At 38.1% G+C, this 21,072-nt stretch overlaps 2 protein-coding genes across 3 annotated transcripts; one reads left to right on the top strand and one right to left on the bottom strand.

Annotated features, from left to right (window-relative positions):
• The first annotated feature begins 319 nt into the window (after positions 1-319).
• Positions 320-9,356, top strand: LOC119264127. Of its 2 annotated transcripts, none has more exons than XM_037541697.1 (17): positions 320-2,569; positions 2,704-2,818; positions 2,926-2,988; positions 3,080-3,463; positions 3,563-3,661; positions 3,737-3,969; positions 4,479-4,657; positions 4,766-4,865; positions 5,003-5,350; positions 5,473-5,535; positions 5,645-5,699; positions 5,801-5,892; positions 5,988-6,102; positions 6,180-6,290; positions 6,571-6,738; positions 7,680-7,832; positions 7,973-9,356. In XM_037541697.1, exons 1-17 carry the CDS (start codon positions 2,483-2,485, stop codon positions 8,176-8,178), a joined length of 2,571 nt encoding a protein of 856 aa, XP_037397594.1. In that variant the 5' UTR covers positions 320-2,482; the 3' UTR covers positions 8,179-9,356. The 2 variants fall into 2 exon arrangements, with proteins under 2 accessions (XP_037397594.1, XP_037397595.1); XM_037541698.1 differs by having other exon boundaries at positions 4,766-4,859.
• A 3,066-nt stretch (positions 9,357-12,422) lies between these two features.
• LOC119264132 (putative uncharacterized protein DDB_G0290521) lies at positions 12,423-21,018 on the bottom strand. Its single transcript, XM_037541748.1, has 8 exons — positions 18,483-21,018; positions 18,221-18,392; positions 17,808-18,038; positions 16,775-17,029; positions 15,697-15,762; positions 14,364-14,434; positions 12,807-12,850; positions 12,423-12,622 (listed from the first exon to the last, which is right to left on the bottom strand). The coding sequence occupies exons 1-8, from the start codon at positions 18,681-18,683 to the stop codon at positions 12,571-12,573; spliced, it is 1,092 nt and encodes a 363-aa protein (XP_037397645.1). The 5' UTR covers positions 18,684-21,018; the 3' UTR covers positions 12,423-12,570.
• Positions 21,019-21,072: the final 54 nt, after the last annotated feature.

Consider the following 21,072-nt stretch of genomic DNA (forward strand, 5'->3'; position numbering starts at 1 on the left):
AATTAATAAAATAATTACATGATGAAGACTGCCAACCAATAACAGTGAAGAATAGTAAAAATTAAGTAAAGAAAAAAATCCTATATGTACCTTACATATATAGTAAATATTTTCTAAATGTATTATAAATATTTTACCGTTTATGTACTGTGAAGGAATACATTGAAGACATTTAGGACATTGTATTTAGTATTCAGCCATCACTACTTTTTCTTAGTATTTTGCCCAATCCTGAATGTATGAACTATATGGCCAACAGTTCGTAATATGTGGGCACCTGATCATCAGACCTATATTAGGTTGTTGCAACCGGGTCTCACTCCCTATGCGTATGAAATCGTACGCAAAACTAAACACTGGGATGCGTACTCATGCGTACGCAGAGAGCTGCGTACAAATGTTACGCCGCTATCAAATACATGTAAATACTCGCCGATTCCCGACAAATCGATCCCTAGGCTATATTTAGGTGTCCAAACTGATCGTAGTATCTACTCTGTACAGTATATTAACGCAAACGCTAAAAAAAGATGAGACATTTGACGTTTTACGAGTTGAGAGAGAGAGAGACATAGAGAGAGATGCACTTACTGAGCGAATGCCTAGAATACAGTGGGATTCGGTCAGAATTCTTCACTAAAAAGACCAACATAATCGCTTTATTAAAACCCTTCCTGAGCAATGATGTCTGAGGTAAATATAAGCGTGCTATACACTGGAGCACAGTATGTTCAGGCCTGCCACAGAGTAAGGGACGGAGATACACACCAATGAGCACACACGTTATTATTAATTAATAATAATAATAGTATTAATATTAGTAATTAATATATTATTCATAATTCTGTTATTAATTAATAAACTATGAGAGTTTAATAGTTTCATAGTTTAGGGTTTGTTCGGTTTGTTTTTGGCTACTTTTTTCTGATGTGTGGAGACAAACGTAATTTTCACCTAAACGTATTCCTTCTTTTATTCTCTGTTTCTGGTTCTTCTCAGGTTCTGATATGCCTAAATGAACTGATTAGTATCCAAGCTCAAATAATGATGGATTTTACATCTTCAGAAGTGATGTGCGAGGTTGCCAATTTAACAAAGGAATTTACTTTTAGTCATTCTTGTTCGTTTTAGTTAACCTCACTTGTAACAGGAATTCATTCATAATAGACCACGTATGGAAACATCCCAATATATGTATGTATTTAGTTAACAAGAATGTGCTCAGACAAAGACTCTTACTGTGAAGTTCTGGTTGCATTGGTAAGGTTGCTATCCAATTTGAGCGCGATTGCGACCATCGATATCAAGGTTTTGAAGCAAAGATCGTTTAAGGGAGGGTCTAAGTTAGGGCACTACATTTCATACAGCCTCATTTATGAAAGCTAATGCATTGAAGTGAAAGTGAGCGCCCCCCATCTTTCGGACTGTGTGCACTTCCGCCCGATCCTCTGGCCCCGGAACCACAGCTCGCTTTTCCCTCCACACGGTGAGTGTGTAAGCAGTCCGGTGCTTAACTTGACTTCGTTTTAATAACAGACACATGCAATTCTGAATACATTAACAGTTTTTTTTCATTAATATAAACTTAAATAAAATGCAATATTAAGTAGGAGCTCGGTTTAACATCCCAAGAGTATAAGACAAATGTGCACAGTCTGGTCATGCTGCTAGCTAAACTAGTAAACTAGCTTAGATTAGCTAGCATGCCTTTAATAAACTTGAGATTTTAATCACTCTTCCTTTTGTAAGTATCGCAATTTCTATAAAGTTATGTTGCCCTGTGCACCATGTAGTAGTTTACTTTTGACATGCTAAGAATGCGTGTCGGTGTTTAACAGGTGAAAATGTTCTTTGCTAGCTAGCATTAGAGCTGGCCTAATTAGAGCATGTGCCTAATATGTATACCTAAATAATCCACAGGTCTACACTAACATTACTCAAACTGTATGTCCATTAATGAATGATATAGAAATGACATTACAGCTAGAGCTGGTTGATATGTGAATTGTGAAAACATGAGTAAGAAGTTTTCATGATACGTGGTAGTATTTAATAAATGAGTTAAAATATTTTCAGAGTATAAACGCACAATGATATTTTTTTAAACATTTCACACACTGTGCTCTACCAAATCTAGTTGGAGAGGCCTAATTACTTTTATTACTGACAGTATCTGCAATATGCTCCGAAAAATTATATGGTAACATTAAATGTTTTGACATCTTTTTTTTTTCTTTTCACAGACCTTTCAGATCCCTCCTCACATCCATCTATCTCTCTATCCTTTATAGCGACCCAACGGCACTTTTAAGAGCCACTCGTCTGTCTGTCTATCCATACATCCATTCATCCATCCATATATCTGTCTGTCTGTCTTGGTGTTTATCTGTCTACCTGTTTATCTGTCTGCATTGTCTGTGTGTGTGCATCTGTTGTCTGTCTGTGTATCTGTAGGTGTCATATTTTTGCCTTCATTTACACCATGGACTCTGAAGGAGACTCTGGTAATAAATTCCACAAGCTTCTTCAGGAAGCACAGAGACTTGCAGCAGAGCTCAATCCAAAATTGGTAATACTGTGTTTTTTTTTCTTTTTACATGTTGTGGTAACAGTATGAGCATGGCATGATCTTTATTATGGATATTTACTGAAGCAGTTTAATGAGCCTGGGTATGTGTACTAATTTTTATTTTACAATCATAGGCAAAGAAAAGAAGGTCGGCAAAACCCGTATCTGGTGTTGTTAGTTGGAGACAGAGGGATAATTCAGGACAAATTATTCCAAAATTTCCCCCAAAGACTTATAACTCGACTACACGTAATAAATGTTCTTTTTGGTCTCTAAATTTGAATTGTACAGGTCTTCTGATAGTTTAATAATGAAAATGTACCTTGGTCTCACATTGCTTTTTGTTCCAAACTCAGGTAAAAGGAGCAGTTCTGAAGTGGCTGAACCAGTATTTCAGCAGCCTGAGCCAACACCTTATGGTCAGTAGAAATCTGTTACACAGATTATACATACCTAACTGTTAGTCACACATTTAATAATTTAGTAATATTTTTTGTCTTACATTTACAGATAGTGCTCAAGAACTTAATGCACTGCAAGACATTCTCAGGGACATTCCTCCACAAGAGAAGGGCACTGTGCCACTAAGCTGGGCTGAACGGCAAGCTCAAAGCTCAGAGAAGTGGAATGCTTCTAGATCAGCCATGGTTAAAAACATATTTCTCGCAGAGCACACAGACACCTATATCTGTGACATCTGCCTGCAAAACACATCTGTTGTGAGGTGCAGAGATTGTTTGCCAAGACAGTTCCTGTGCAGTTCCTGCGATACACAGATACATCAGCACATCCTCCATAACCGAGAAGCCATGTTTGAGGGATTCTATCAACCCTTAGCCCCAAACATGATCATTCAACTTCAAAATGATGGGTCACACCAGATAAAGCATGAAGGTTTTAAATTCTTTTAAATAGTTGTGCAATGTGTTTGCCATCTGTTTTTTCAGCTCTGATTAATTTTGTTGCCATTAATTTTTTTCTTCTGTGTTTTAGTTCGACTGTTGCCGGTTCGTCTACCTCAACAGTGTACCTGTTCTCCCAGTCAGCTAAAGCTGACCTGTGGCAAAGAGGTCATCCTTGTTGGAATTAATGGTAAGTACTTGGTTCAGTTCAATTAAATGCAAACGACTGAATTCATGCTGCTTACACAGCTCTTTTTGATTTCAGGACGGTACCAACTAAATTTGCCAACATTGAGCTGTTCTCAGTGCATGAAAAGCTGGACCACTGGACTTGATGAACTAGTACAATGTGGATATTGGCCTGCTACCATCAACCACCAGACCATCTTCCATGTAGACCTGTTCCAGTCTTTCCAGGATCTGAAGCAGCTGGCTCCTGGGCTTTCTCGTCAAGCATTTATTGGAATGCTTGATGAAAGAACAAAGTATTTTGGCAGAGTAAGCGTGCATCATATTTCTTTGTTGTAGATCAGGGCCAGTCTTATCCACAAAGGGTCACTGTGGCTGCAGATGGTCTTTCCAATCAAGCAGAACCTATTTCTATTTGTTTAAAGGTGCTGTAGAATACATTTATCTATTTTACATTATTCTCTAATTTGTACATAGAAGGTATGCGACCTTGGTTGGGGTGAAAAATGCCCACATGAGGTTTTTACATGCCCATTTACAGGTTAAAATGTGTTGGTGGTTCTTGTTATATTTTGAGGTAAGGAACTCTGGACCTGGATGCCCTGATAGTTTTGCACAGTTTGGTAATTTTATTCCTGCTCAAGCACCCCTGGTTTAACTCATCAGCTAATTACTTTACTGTGCTGTACTCTGGCCGTCAGTGTGGTGTATAATGTGTGGTACACAATGTGTTGAAGTATTTTTTAATTACATGTAATGAAGAAATGTATGTGTACAATTAGTTCATCACCTTTGTGTTTTTTCTGTTATTTTGCAAGACCGGAAAAATATGTGGTGACACATTCCAGCGGTCATTTCTGGAGTGGTGCTACGCGCAGCATGAGGTGGACAAACTGTTGGAAGTTGAGCCCTTCCGGTGTACAGCATGTTCACCACAAATGCATGCTGTATCAGTGGATGGAAATAGAAAATTATACCGATTTAAGAATGCATCAGGGTATGAAGTTGTGTTCAGAATACTTCTTTTTTCAAACAGAACACATGTTGTTTCAAAAGCTGTTCATGTTTGTAGCATTACAGAAATCTAGCTTTTTCTATTGTGCAGAAGTGCCACAAAGGGACTTTTTGATGGCACCTTCCTGGCCAGAGATGAGGAGGTGTCAAGTTTTGTTGCTCAAATCCAGCAGGCAACCAAACATGTAAATGTACACTAATGTTTTTTTTTTTTTAAGAATTTATATTTTGTGTTCATTGATCTGTTTAAATTAATTACTTATTTGTGTAACACATTCGTTTTTCTTTTCTAATCCTTGCATTTTTGTGCTGTTTTATTTAATTATAGACTCCTGGGAAAGGAATGTGCGGATCATCACAATGGACAGCTGCAAAAGAGCATTCTGGGAAATCTGCCTCAAAAATTGATGAGGAGGGGCTGGAAATCGCTGTGTGCCGGCATGGGGTGCTTTTGAGAGCACTGAATATGTTCAGAGGGGAGATTTATGCTTACCCTCTGTATCTGCAGAAGGAACTGTCCCCCTCAAATGTTTCCTTTTTCTGTTCAGATGTGGCATGCAAGTATTATCCGTATTTGGAAAAGGTCTCCAATAAGTGCTCTGAACTGCAGGGACTATTGGAGATGCATCCACTTCTTTCAGTGATGCATGCCAAAGCACACTCCTGGACATGTGAGGTAAGCAAAGGTTGTATAAAATCTCAACAGCTATGTGAAAACTGTTGGCTAAACAAACCAAAATATGAATTTTAAATCAATTTGAAAACTATTCCCAAGATTTCTCAAAAACTGTGTTACAGTTGAAATGGGGTGGACGCAATCAAGAAGGCGCTGGCAATACCATTGGTGAGGAAGTGGAGCAGGTAAAGATAATTTAAAGCACTATGTAGCTGTTGAAGTGTAGAGGTTGTAATGAGACTTGATAGTTCGAGCATGATAATGAAAAATTACTGACATTTATATCTATGTTAGGTAAATAGCTTCCTGTCCAGGGCTGCTATCTCCACAAAATACATGTCTAAAGGTGGTAAGTATTTTTTGGTATACAATAAACCCATCACATGTATTTGTGATACACAGCCATTGAAATTACAATGAAGTTAAATGTTTCAAACTTTTTGTTTACAGGAAGAACAGACATGCTCACAGTTCTGGCAATGGGGTGGAACAAAAAGAAAATGAGTAACATGGACAAAATATTGGCCCAAAGATATGCTAAGGTACCCCATTTAACTGACTGGAACTGTTCTTAACGCTTTTAAAATGTTACTGAATACTGAAAAATGTTTGGTGATATGATTTGGTAATATTAAAGGCCGTCCAGAGAGTGGCAGATGATAAGCTTAAGCTGGAGGAGCTCAAAGCTGAGTTAAGGATTGATGATGCTGTTATCCAACAGTGGGTCACTGAGGTGCAACACTGGCCTGAAGGTAATATACTGAAGTAAATATTGATCTTGTGTCCTTATTCAGTAATATTTTATTCTAAAGTCACTTTTTCCTAATAGCAAATTCTAGTTTGGAGGGTGAAGCCTCAAGGGAGGTCATTCTGAAGAAGAAAATTGAAGGACTGTACCTTAGTGTCATGCAGAGGAAACATCGCCTTTACCGTCAGACAGGTATGATTCCTCATTATTTAGCAATTTTTCTTTCAGCCAACTGATTGTTTCTTTCTTTTGTAATGTACTAAACATAACATCATGTAAATTATGTAAATATTGTTGTGCATGTTATTCAGGTCTTTATATTCAATTCAGGTCAACTTTATTGTCATTATGCCTATATAGGATTGTACAGTACAACAAAATACTGTCAGCCTATTTCTCCAGTGAAGTGAAAGTGAATAGTGATATTGATTAAGTAAACTTTGAATAAGTAGACTGATATTTTCTTCCGCAGACAGCAACAAGAGACGACATAAGATGCGCCAGAAAATTGCAGAGGAAAAGGCAGCTTTATCTTCTGCTATTGAAGAGCTACGTGAACAGACGGACATCATTCTGCCTGCTGTTGATGAGCTTCTCTTGACTGAAAATTTTGTGTGGTCCTGGACTTATCTTGGACCCAGTAAGAACATGTACAATACAGAGCTCAAATGTAGCTTTTGCATACTAAATACATCCTAAATAACTGCTTGTGTTGCTTAATAGGTAGAGCCAGCACTTGCCAGACCTGCCAACCTTTACGCATTTTGCGTAGCAGATACGCATTTAGACATCAAACTACGCTGCTACGATTTGTCACTTCAAAATACGAGAAAAGCCATCGATGGCTTTGAGTTCAACTGTCTGTGCATTTGCGCACTGGGCAGGTTGTCTATGGGTGTAACTGCATTGGGCAGCAACCAGTTGGGAAGACTTTGACCAATCATAGTGGTAGTTTTAAACTCTTCAAACAGGCTACAAGCGGAGAGCCGTCAAAACGAAAGTAACGAATTTAGTTTTCATCCCTCTCAGTCCATCTTCATACTGTGACTGGTTTTAAAGGGAGGACTGTACTAAACAGTTTCAGAGGTAACTGGCAGGATATGGGAATTGTGAATTGTCAATGTCAAAACTAGGCTACTCAAAAACAAGATGCAAAATATAAACTTTTTTTTTTTTTAAGTTTTAGCATTTCGCTTGTGTAAATATCCCCCTGCGAGCGTGAATGTGAAACTCGTGAGCACAGCAAGAAGTCCTGCGTGCGTGTTTATCATCATGTTGCGCTCAAACCGCCTTTTTCATTCTCGATTGTCTTCGCACGCCATGTGTCACCTTCGACTGCTTTCTGTGCTCGAGTGAAATGTTTGTGAAATGTTCGAGTATTGGATTGAGATGTTTTTGTTTTTTATGCATGCATTCACTGATACCTGTTGCCCGAGTGCAAATGTACCTGACCTTGTGCCGTGCCTTGCTGTGATGTGCTGTGCCACCCCACTGCAAGAAGTTGCTACTCAAAAAGAATTCCCAGGTTGGCAGGTCTGACTTGCTGTAAGCTTAAATATTTCTATTTCTTTCTATGAACAGCTGATCTCAGAACAAAGAAGGCCATCTTTGACCAGGTGATGGTGATCAGGAGAATGCAAGAGGAGGAGCAAATTGTAGTTCAGGAGATGAGGAGGCACTTGAACTCCCTCATAGGTGTTGCTGGGAGTCTAAAAACCTTACTGCTGGACCAAAGTAAGTTTTTCATCATTGCAGTTAATAGCATTTTTGCAGTATGTAGTCAAGAGTATGCAACTTGATTGAAGGACTATTTGTGCTTCAGCAAAACCTGGTGTGGGGGGCATTGTTAATCTGCTTTTTCATCCAATTCTTAGGCAATGGCGCACACTGTGGATATCACAGCATGTTGAGGAGGAGATTGAGTGTTGTGAATGCCCAAGTACATCACACAAAAGCATCATTCAGCTTGGCTCTTCATGGAGAAATGACATCCCAAGATATGCTGTCTGAGGACAGGGAGGAACAAGTGTCAGATGTGGAGGACACATCTGATGATGACAATGACATTGATTCTTCATAAGTACATTGAGATTATTAAATACCCATGTCTAGTTCTTTGGGCTTCAAAACAGCTTATGGTGCATGATGTGGTGCATTATCACCACATCATTTACAGGTAGTTCTCGACTTACGTCCATTCGACTTTACGACCGTTTTATGAAAGGTGAGCTACGAATTTAAGAATTAAGAATTTAACTTATAATTCGTGCTTAGTTCTTTTTCTCAAATGAAAAGCGAATCAACAGCCGAATTACAACCGAGACTTGCCTAAATAGTAGCGGCCGTTGGCGTAGTGCACTACTTAGGCTTGCTTTCTAGTGTTGTAGTACGCGGTTTGAGATTCAGCTAAAGAGCGCACAATGGAAGAGAAGAGTATTTTGATTGACACTGGAAAAAAACAATCACGATCGGCACTCGGAATAACAAGGGGTTGACCATCATCCCGGAAGATATGTTATGTTCTGAATTGCAATTAGTGTTTTACTTTAAATTAACTGTAAAAAAAAAAGAAAGTGTATTAATAGACGCTTCAAATGACATAAAATGAACAAAGAAAAGTATGACATATAACAATAATAAGGAAAATGATGATAAAATATGATTTAAAGATTTTCATAACATCATTACACAGTACTGTACATATAGCCTACTCGAGTTACGTCCAATCAGCTTTACAACGGGTTTGTTGGAACCAGTCGTCGTCGTAAGTCGAGAACTACCTGTAATTGCTTTGGCCAATTCTGTGTTGGGTGGAGAAGACATCTCTGGGAGTGAAAAACACTTTTTATTATTAAATTTTATAATCTGTTCTTTTGATCACAAAAATTACAAAGGACACCTACTCATTCACGTCTTATTCGAGCTGTGCTGAATTACTATATATGTATCACAGGCCTGAGAATAGCCTGAATTAATTTCATTGTTATATCTGTGTGTATGTGTGTAATTATATAATTGAGGAGGCAGTTTTTGCACAGGAGACAAGACCCCTGAAGCTTGTATATAGTCTTCATTGTGCATATACAGTTAAATTTGCATACTATCATGAAACGCGCTGTACACTTTCCAGTGCACATAATGGATACTGCTGAATTGGTATTATTCTGTGCATTTATCCTTAGTCTAATGTTAATATGGACAATTGTCAAGAAAAAAAATGCTTTACATTGTGAATAAATGGTACTGTATCTGAATCTTTATGGTAGAGAACTTTGTCTTTTTTTATTCACCATGAAAATGCACTATACATTACATTAATCTTCAAGTTATATTAATGGGCAAACATGCTGTGCAGGAAAAGTAGGTCACCAACACAGATGGAAAATTGTGCAAACACCGTTACATAGATAATCATGACGAGACCTGTGCTGTGTATTTTTGGATCCGATAGGATTTATAGTTTTTAATAAATTTAAGTTTAAATATTTTAAAATCCCCATAGGAATGAATGGGGCAGTTTTTTAAACCGATGATGCAGCAGTAGGCCACTCAGTCTCACAGACACGCAGGGTCCCTCTCCCTCACACTCATGACACTTCTGCTAAATACACATATACACTAACATGCATGCACACACATACCCACATAGTTAGGACTCTATAGCAACCACTTGGTAACACCCTAGCAGCCACCTGGGATACCCTAGCAACTACCTAGTAATACCCTAGCAACAACATAGTAAAACTCTAGTAACCACCTGGAATGTCATAGCAACTGCCAGGTAACACCCTAGCAACTACTTAGCAACACCCTAGCAATGACATAGTAACTCCCTAGCAACTGCCTGGAATATCATGCAACAGAGGACATAGGTATTTTTTACATGCTTCAGCACTCGGCAGCCCCACTGTGTGTTTGCACGGTGTCACGGGGGGTCGGCGTCCCAGCTCTGGGGACACGACTACTCCCTCCATTCCTGCCTCCACCTCTAGGGGAGCACACTTTACACCATCCCTACCCAATTCCCAATCACCTGAGTATTAATCCAAAACACCTAGTCCTCGTTGGGTTTGGTGTCTTGTCTCCCTTATTTCCACAGGTTTCACCAGTCCAGCGCTGCGCATTGCAAAGCCTGCATATGAATGCAGCGCTGTGCCTGGTGACCTTGTGCCTGTGCAACTCCAAACTGCCACTAGAAGCAATAACATAAGAACTGGGAAGAAGGGAACATTTTTTGGTATCAGACTCCCAGTATCTCTGCCTAGGTTGTTCTGCATGATAGAAGAGTCATATATACAGTTCTTAATGCCATTTGACCCCTGGAGGTCCAGCAACACCCCCAGGAATAACAAAAATTTGCACACTTTAAAAAACTCTAATTCAGCAACTAATTCACATATAAATGTGAAATTTCATACATTGATTATTTATATAAGAAATAAAGTAGGAGGCACCTTTCAAGCTTATATGAAAATATCAAGTTTATAAAAAAATGTTTTATCATGCTGATGAATTATGTCACATATTGAATTATGTGACATGATTTATGACCCTAAAAATGTAAATAAAAACAGAATGCTCAACAGTTTCTGCCTCGGGGACGCATTGCATAGGACCCCCACATGAACATATTGCAAGCACGGACACCTAGATCAAAGGGCAGACACGTGGCAAACCTTTCAAGGTGCCCTTATGGGCTATACTATATAGAGCACTATAGGGGCAAAATCAGGCATATAACATGCTTCTGTGGCCCAACGCATGAATGCAGTCACATGCTGCTGCATGGACGCATTGTAAAGTCCCCCTAGATGAACATACTGCAAGCACGGACCCCTAGGTCAAAGGGCGGAGACAGGGCCAGACAGGGCCAACCGCTGAGCGCAGCTGAACCAAAATTTAGATACATCATATTAGATACATACATACATATATTACATCATATATCATAATGTAATATGGATTTGGGTGGTGCGGGCCAATGGATGGAGGTAGCTGCACCCCCTCATAGAGTGTTACTCTTCACTATATATACATGGTTAGTCCATTGTTACAAGCACCTAGCAACAAGGGCCTGCCCACATGAACATTCTTTGTGAGTGGGATGCAAATTCACATCTATATGAACTGTGTCAAATAATGTCAATTGGGATGCAAATTCACACCTATTTGAACTATGTCATATAGATGTGAAGTAGGATCAAGAAATGGGATGCTAGTTTATTTTAAGAAATGAGCTTAAAACTCACAAACTAAGCATTAATTAACATAGTACATGTTTCACTGAAGCCATATATGTCTTCAGAGTTGTAAAATTCTACTGTACAAAACCCACCTATTTTGGTGACTTGAGTAGATTGGAATTGGGATTATGAGATCTCTGCTTTGGAGTGACCTACATTGAAAATAAGACCAGCACAGTCCAAGTTTGGGTCTCCCTAAGTCAGAGTGTGAGTTTGAAGAGGATTGGAGAAAGTCAAAATTTTGGTCCAAAAAAACCCTTTGGACCAAATTTTTGACTTTCTCCAATCCTCTTCAAACTCACACCCTGAATTACAAGGGCACAGGTATATACATGAATGGTTTGGGGTGTCCTTTGTCCTATTTTTCCTTTCACAATGCATCAAATGTCATTTGTCGTTGCCAAACTGTGCACAATGCCAAATGCCATATGCACTTATCCACTTAGCCCTCTACCACATACCACCATGCATGCTGGCCTTTTGTGTTCCGATGACAAACCAGATGGTCCCTCTCCTCCTCTAGCCCGGATGATGATCCATGTCCATGATTTCCTTATTTACTTCTGAAACTCTGGGATGCTCTTTTATATCCAATCGTGTTACTGATCTGTTTTTATCATTACACAACTTTATCGTTTATGTTGAAGTACACAGCCAGTGTAGAACAGGGCCATGTCTATAAACCTGTGCAATACACTTCATGGTACAAAAATAACCCAACCATTAATTTTAAAGTATAATGATGTTTTAGAATAAGTGAAAATCATTACAAATCTAATGTTGGTGTAAGCATGTGACTGACTAATCAATAAAATAAGTGATAATGACCCAACAATGCCCCAGAGCTTTCTGCAGGTAATTGTATGACCAAAAGTTTTGATTGTTACTTTTGGCAAAACAGACAATATAGTGTATCACTGAAATTGCGAACATGACTGATTCTGAGAATGTGGTGCTACAAGTTAAGAACAATTAGAAATACAACATGAAGTTTTACAATATTATATCAATTTTAAGTGATATGTAGGTAAAGAAAAGGTGTGTGGGGTAAACACTTTAATTCCACATACAAGTATTGTTTTAAGATGTTGCACAATATCTTTATTGAACAATAATAACCTTATGAATGACAAGGGTAATGATGAATAAATAACACATCACCTAGAAATAGTTATGCTAAACATCAAAATTCCAAAATGAATAATTTAGAGTATTATTTCAAATCATTACTACGGGAATATCTCGTTGAAAGGCTCCCATGTGTCTTTCCACTTGATGCCACTGCAAAAAAAGAAAACAAACTTTAAGGCATCACATTACGTAAAATACATTCTTATAAATCGGAGTGTGAATAGAAATGAGCCTTGTAATCCTCTCTATCCTCCGCAGTGACTTGCTTATGTAAGTACATAAACTTTCACATTTTAATTTCAGAATTAAATCACAAATGACAAAGTTCACATACCACCCAGAACACTGCTGCCAACGGACTTTGACCTCTTTTGTGCCCTATGATGAAATATAAATTATTCATTACACTCCACAGTCCAATTACAGTGTTACTGACCTGGTCTCGCTACAAATACACCACAACATCTTCTAAGACATTATGCTGAATCGACACACAATACCACAGTGGTTTCATTCAGTCTAGGACTTGGCTACAAATATTGTCATCTCAAAGACAGAACAATAAACAGCATCAGTTTCAAGATAATACTCATCATAAAATCACAAGATTTATACACCTCAAAGTAAAAAACATTATGACCACTCACAGATGAAGCAAACACCGATATTATGACAGTGACGCATGTCAAGGTTTGTGATACATTACAACTGAACAGTTGCTTCTCATAGTCAGCATGTTGGTTCTAGGGAGAAATCGGCAAGATTGAAGACCTGAGTGACCAAATCATCAGAAGCCTGGGCATCTGGAGCATCTCAGAAATGGCAAATCACAAACCTGCAAGAAGGTGTTGGGTGCTCAAAGCTCATTGATGAGACAATGAAGGCTATATTGTCTGGGCTACTGGGTCACAAATAATAATAAAAAAAAAAAAACATTTAATACTAGCTACACAATGTATTGCACCTTGCTGCAAATTTACCCCTGTGGGATAATAAAAGGCTATCTTATCTTATATGTGGCTGTTTAGCTGTAGCTAAAGTCCTGTCAGAGTGTCCAGGCTTGTCCCATGCGCCCACAATGCGTCATGAGAATCATACCTTGGAACAATGAAAGAAGGTTGTCTGAGGGTTGCTCAATTTGACACATTCCACCTCCCTAAACATTGTTATGGGTCAGGTACAGGTTCCCTGATGGCAGTGATATCTTTCAGGATGACTCCTAATAATGCATCCTGCCACACTGCACACCGTTTGGGAACGTTTTGAGGAACATGCAAAAGAGTTCCCTGACCTCCAGATCTTAAGCAGATTAAGCATCTGTGCTTAATCATTTGTGACATCACATTAAGCATTTGTGATGTACTGCAACAGCAGGTCCTATCCAGCAGCTCTACTTTGCAACTTACAGGATGCAAAGGATTTGCAGTTAATGTCTGGGTACCGTATACCACGGAGCACCTTCAGAGGCCTTGCCTCAGCATGTTGGAGCTACTGTGGTGGCATGCGGCATATGGTCAACAGCATATAAGGCATGTGGTCATAATATTTTACCTCATCAGGGTGTTTGGTGTACCAGACATTCAGAGAACACCTGTAGCTTTAAACATGTTTATACCAGGGTAGAACTGAGTCTTAAGTCAGAGCTGAATTACTTTTAATGTGTTCTTGGATTGGATACGTAGATGATTTGTGACGATGAGACATTCATTTTGGAATATAGCCTATATTTTTTCCCACTGTGCATGTGTTTATCCTAACACATCATAAAAATAGGACCCTTTATCTCAGTTTGCATTCAAAAGATGAATTTCCTTCAGGATCTGCAATTTCCTTCAGGATTAATAAAGTGTTATCTTATCTTATCTTATACACTGAAACAATGATCACTCACCTCTTTTGATACCCTCTGTGATAAAATTTTTTGGACTGGGTAGGTGTCAGCCATAGTGTGGACAGGGCATTCTAAAGTACAAACAGTACAAATTTCATTATGACCAGCTTTGTTAATGTATGTAGTCATATATTTAGATTAATTAAAGCAATGTCCTATAATGCAGTGGTTCTAGTACTCAGGGCCAACCTTTTGCTGTAAACCTACCAGATATCCAGTGTTTGTAATGTACAGGTGCATCTCAATAAATTAGAATTTCATCATAAAGTTGATTTATTTCAGTAATTCAATTCAAAAAGTGTAAGCCATATATTGTATAGATAGACAAACGTAGTGATCTATTTCAGGCGTTTATTTCTTTTAATGTTGATGTTCATGGCTTACAGTCAATGAAAACCCAAACGTTATTATCTCAGAAAATTAAGGTTTTCTAAGCCTTTAAAGCGGTCCCTTAGTCTGGTTCAATAGGCTACACTAGCATGGGAAAGACTGCTGACTTGACAGATGTCCAGAAGGCAGTCGTTGACACCCTCCACAAGGATGGGTAAGCCACAAAAGGTCATTGCTAAAGAAGCTGGCAGTTCACAGACAAAAAGGACTGGACTGCTGCTCAGTGGTCCAAGGTCTTGTTTTCAGCTAAAAGTAAATGTTGCATTTCATTTGGAAATCAAGGTCCCAGAGTCTGGAGGAAGAGTGTAGAGGCATACAATCCAAGCTGCTTGAGGTCTAGTGTGAAGTTTCCACAATCAGTGATGGTTTGGGCAGCCATCAAAGCAACCTGGTCTTCCATAACACTTCAGCAGTGCCACAGACTGATCGCCTCCATGACACGCCGCACTGATGCAGTAATTCATGCAAAAAGAGCCCTGACCAAGTGTTGAGTGCATATACTGTACATACTTTTCAGTAGTCATTTCTGTATTAAAAATCTTTTTAAAAATTGGTCTTATATAATATTCTAATTTTTTAAGGTAATGACTTTTGGGTTTTCATTGACTGTAAGCCAGAATTACCAACATTAAAAGAAAAACACTTGAAATAGATCACTATGTTTGTCATGTATCTATACAATATATAAGTTTCACTTTTTGAACTGAATTACTGAAATAAATGAACTTTTTGATGAAATTATAATTTTTGAGCTGCATGCACCAGTATTTGGTACTATGCAAATGTTTCAGGCACCTGAGAAAATATTTCTGAAATATTACATTCTTCTTAATATAATCAAATAAACTAGTCTAGGTAAAAATAATTACAATTTCAGTTATACATCAATTCAATTAAATAGATGAACCCAATAGAACCCCAGATTGTGAGAATATGATTTTACCACTTGGGTTGATCTTTATTCTTCTTTTCTTGCAGGGAAAAGTACGATTAAATGTCGAGCTGGACACTAGATGAAAGAAAACATATTAGTAGTTAGAGCTGTGACATCGAAATTTTCGCTGCAGCACAAGCTGGCTGAGTTGTGACATCAATGCATTCTGGCTGAGTGAAGACATCAACACAACTCTTATTTAGAAGTAAACAGGCAAACTATATAACTATGCATCTATATAACTACACATAAAATTAGTCTAAATAGTAGTGTTAAATATTTTTTTTACATGTATTGTTACCCTGCATTTTATTTCTGCTTCATATGAGTTCAAAACAAGTAGGCCATATAAACACATTTCATCTCAGTGTTCTATTCATGTCTCAAATAAACCACATGGTCACCCATGTGGTTCCAACCTGGAGAAACTACTGTCTCACTTGCACTGTCATTGTTGTTCAGTTGCTACATAGAAAACAATGCAAAACAACCAAGGTATTATAAAGTTTAAGGAGGGAAGACTACAAGTCTGAACCTGCTGGTTCCTTCAGTGAATGTTAAGGAATCTAATACTTATTTTCATTCGCAGTTCAATAAGAGTGATCTGAAACAATGACAAATATAACAACATTATTTCTTCATCAGAATTATTATTTGAATATACATATACATTACAGATACATACATAAAATTATGATTACACAAATACGAATCTAATAAAGGTTAGATTTGTTTCCAATGATACAATAGTTTTATTAACTGTACCGATGTGGGTGCTAATTGTTTGACGATTTGACAAACGTTTCATTCATCTACTTTACTAGTTTATGGGATATTTAAACACGGCTAGGTCTGCATTGCGGGTGTCAGTTGCTTAATAGGCAAATGATGGGCATGGGTGCCATTGTTCAACAACTAAACAGACTATCAAGTTTTCATGGTAAACAAGAGGCTAGCTGTTTTTGCTAACTCTCTGCTGAAAGTGAAAATGTAATCTTAGATTGTTTTGTCTGTCGTATTATTGCATAATGACTGATTACAGTTCAATGCAATAACCTTAAAAAGTATAGTGAAGCTAATAATTTACCATTTGGTGTTACTTCTTGTGTTCTTTTCTTGCAGGGGTACTTGTCTGTGGAATTCCCATTTCCAGATGTAACAGGGGAGAGAATTGGATTGAGTTCATCTAAAGAGCTGCTGCGGGGCTCAGGAGGAGCTGAAAAGCTGGGGCTAGCCTCAGGACCATCTGAAGAGAAGGGGCTGGTCTCAGGAGCATCTGAACAGATGGGGCTGGTCTCAGGATCATCTGAAGAGCCGGGGTTGACTTCCAGATTAAGAACCACTAAGTTGAGGAAAATATTTTATTAACTACAGTTCCACAGAATGCATGACCGATAATACAAACCTCTCGTGTTTCATTCATGGTGCCAAGTACATCGCCAATATATTTTACAAGTTTACAGTAATTGACCGTTGTGTAGATTGTGCTGCACAATTTATCAGCAAACCTCTTCTATTTCCATTAACAGAAAGGGAACAATACTGGACCAACAAAGATAAAAAATTAATTGTGTCGGCCTATTGCCCATATAGTAAGTGCGTAAGATAAAAAGTCCAGTTAATGTAGCCTTCACGAACATCTATGTTCTAACTCAGTTACTTTATAGAAACCTTAATAAATTATGTTATATGAGTGAGAAATAGAATTCTGGACCCGCAAACACATTCAGTGAATGTTAAGCATTATTTTTTGGTACTTGCTTTCACTCTCAGAAGGACTGATTTTAGTTAAGAGACATACATGAATGATGCATTTTGACCAGAATAATCACTGGATTATAAAGGTGGTTGCATCTATGCCAAGGGGCAATAAACTTTTCTAGCAGCTTGGGATCACCTTACAAATGAACATTTTTATTGTTTATTGCTTAAATTTGTGACTAATCTGTATGTATCTATAAACAATGTATAAATGACTGTGTAAATACACAAATATAAAACACATTTATGAGCGTAGTGATACACCATTAACAGTTCAATGTAATAAACTGAAAGAGTAATAATAGTGAATATTACCATCTGACAGGAACTTTTGTGTTCTTTGCTTGCAAGGGTCTCACCTGTGGAATTTTCCTTTTCAGATGTAACAGGAGTAAGAATTAAGGTGTATGTAGGTTCAGTATGAAGGGGAGCAACTGAAGAGCTGGGGTTCTCTGTAGGACCATCTGAACAGCTGAAGTTGGTCTCAGGAGCATGTGAAAAGCTGGTGTTGGTCTCAGGAGTATGGGCAGAGCTGGTGTTGGTCTCAGGAGCATTTGAAGAGTTGGGGTTGGCTTCTGGATTAAGAGCCACTACGTGAAGAAAAACATTACTATAATGTTATTATAATACCACACTATTATAATGTAATGTTATAGTAATTACAGTCCTTTGAAGGACATATTAACATTCATTCCTCCTGATTTGATAAGCAGATATGAGAGACACAGAAAATGAATGAGTGAAATACTCAATGCACTTAATTTCAACATGCCTTTTAGAAGACCTTCATACAGCAAACGAATTGTAGAAATTGATGTCCTCTCCATTTCTGAAGAAAACTGCTGAGGATAAAAAACATCTGCCCTAAAATTTGTGGCCTGCCTCGTCTTCCTCCTCCCAAGAAGAAGAAGGGGGTAATAACCCAACATGTGAAACTTGTGGAGCTGTAAGTTAACAATAAGTACATATTAGTAGTATTACAAAACCCATGTATGTAAACAGTCCATGTGATTAGTTATTATTAGTTAACTTACTAGAAGATTGGTGGAATTTATCAGCTTTGAGGTGTTTCTTCCATTCAACATTTTTTGGGCCCATTCCTTTGATGCTTTGTCTTTGGCCTGCTGCAATTTCACTTTCTGGGGCTGAGAAGCCCCACACAGCTTGCAGTGTTTACAGCCAACATTTATTTGTGCCTTGCATGACTGGCAGGTCTTTTGGGTTGAACCTGGCATGGTATCCAGTCAGCCAGACAGACAGATGAACAGCCAGAAAGAAAGCCAAAAAGGTAGAACGACAGAGAGGTAGGTAGGTAAGTAGATAGAGAGATAGACAGATAGATATATAGATAGACAAACAGATAGGTAGATAGACAAATTGATTATCTATAATCAGATTATAAACGGATGTATGGATAGACAGACAGACGAGTGGCTCTTAAAAGTGTCGTTGGGTCGCTATAAAGGATAGAGAGATAGATGGATGTGAGGAGGGATCTGAAAGGTCTGTGAAAAGAAAAAAATAGATGTCAAAACATTTAATGTTACCATATAATTTTTCGGAGCATATTGCAGATACTGTCAGTAATAAAAGTAATTAGGCCTCTCCAACTAGATTTGGTAGAGCACAGTGTGTGAAATGTTTAAAAAAATATCATTGTGCGTTTATACTCTGAAAATATTTTAACTCATTTATTAAATACTACCACGTATCATGAAAACTTCTTACTCATGTTTTCACAATTCACATATCAACCAGCTCTAGCTGTAATGTCATTTCTATATCATTCATTAATGGACATACAGTTTGAGTAATGTTAGTGTAGACCTGTGGATTATTTAGGTATACATATTAGGCACATGCTCTAATTAGGCCAGCTCTAATGCTAGCTAGCAAAGAACATTTTCACCTGTTAAACACCGACACGCATTCTTAGCATGTCAAAAGTAAACTACTACATGGTGCACAGGGCAACATAACTTTATAGAAATTGCGATACTTACAAAAGGAAGAGTGATTAAAATCTCAAGTTTATTAAAGGCATGCTAGCTAATCTAAGCTAGTTTACTAGTTTAGCTAGCAGCATGACCAGACTGTGCACATTTGTCTTATACTCTTGGGATGTTAAACCGAGCTCCTACTTAATATTGCATTTTATTTAAGTTTATATTAATGAAAAAAAACTGTTAATGTATTCAGAATTGCATGTGTCTGTTATTAAAACGAAGTCAAGTTAAGCACCGGACTGCTTACACACTCACCGTGTGGAGGGAAAAGCGAGCTGTGGTTCCGGGGCCAGAGGATCGGGCGGAAGTGCACACAGTCCGAAAGATGGGGGGCGCTCACTTTCACTTCAATGCATTAGCTTTCATAAATGAGGCTGTATGAAATGTAGTGCCCTAACTTAGACCCTCCCTTAAACGATCTTTGCTTCAAAACCTTGATATCGATGGTCGCAATCGCGCTCAAATTGGATAGCAACCTTACCAATGCAACCAGAACTTCACAGTAAGAGTCTTTGTCTGAGCACATTCTTGTTAACTAAATACATACATATATTGGGATGTTTCCATACGTGGTCTATTATGAATGAATTCCTGTTACAAGTGAGGTTAACTAAAACGAACAAGAATGACTAAAAGTAAATTCCTTTGTTAAATTGGCAACCTCGCACATCACTTCTGAAGATGTAAAATCCATCATTATTTGAGCTTGGATACTAATCAGTTCATTTAGGCATATCAGAACCTGAGAAGAACCAGAAACAGAGAATAAAAGAAGGAATACGTTTAGGTGAAAATTACGTTTGTCTCCACACATCAGAAAAAAGTAGCCAAAAACAAACCGAACAAACCCTAAACTATGAAACTATTAAACTCTCATAGTTTATTAATTAATAACAGAATTATGAATAATATATTAATTACTAATATTAATACTATTATTATTATTAATTAATAATAACGTGTGTGCTCATTGGTGTGTATCTCCGTCCCTTACTCTGTGGCAGGCCTGAACATACTGTGCTCCAGTGTATAGCACGCTTATATTTACCTCAGACATCATTGCTCAGGAAGGGTTTTAATAAAGCGATTATGTTGGTCTTTTTAGTGAAGAATTCTGACCGAATCCCACTGTATTCTAGGCATTCGCTCAGTAAGTGCATCTCTCTCTATGTCTCTCTCTCTCTCAACTCGTAAAACGTCAAATGTCTCATCTTTTTTTAGCGTTTGCGTTAATATACTGTACAGAGTAGATACTACGATCAGTTTGGACACCTAAATATAGCCTAGGGATCGATTTGTCGGGAATCGGCGAGTATTTACATGTATTTGATAGCGGCGTAACATTTGTACGCAGCTCTCTGCGTACGCATGAGTACGCATCCCAGTGTTTAGTTTTGCGTACGATTTCATACGCATAGGGAGTGAGACCGGGTTGGTTGTTGAGCGTCCCCTTCCAAAACCATGGCCATCAAAATAGAATTGGGCCCTCTTTTGGGGCAGTAACAGCCTCCATACTTCTAAGAAGGCTTTCCACACAATATTGGAGTGTGTCTGTTTAAATGTGTGCCAATTTAGCCAAAAGAGCATTTGTGAGGTCAGACACTGATGTTGGGAAAAA

This window comes from Pygocentrus nattereri, chromosome 10 (assembly GCF_015220715.1).
Source record: "Pygocentrus nattereri isolate fPygNat1 chromosome 10, fPygNat1.pri, whole genome shotgun sequence".
Lineage (NCBI taxonomy): Eukaryota > Metazoa > Chordata > Actinopteri > Characiformes > Serrasalmidae > Pygocentrus > Pygocentrus nattereri.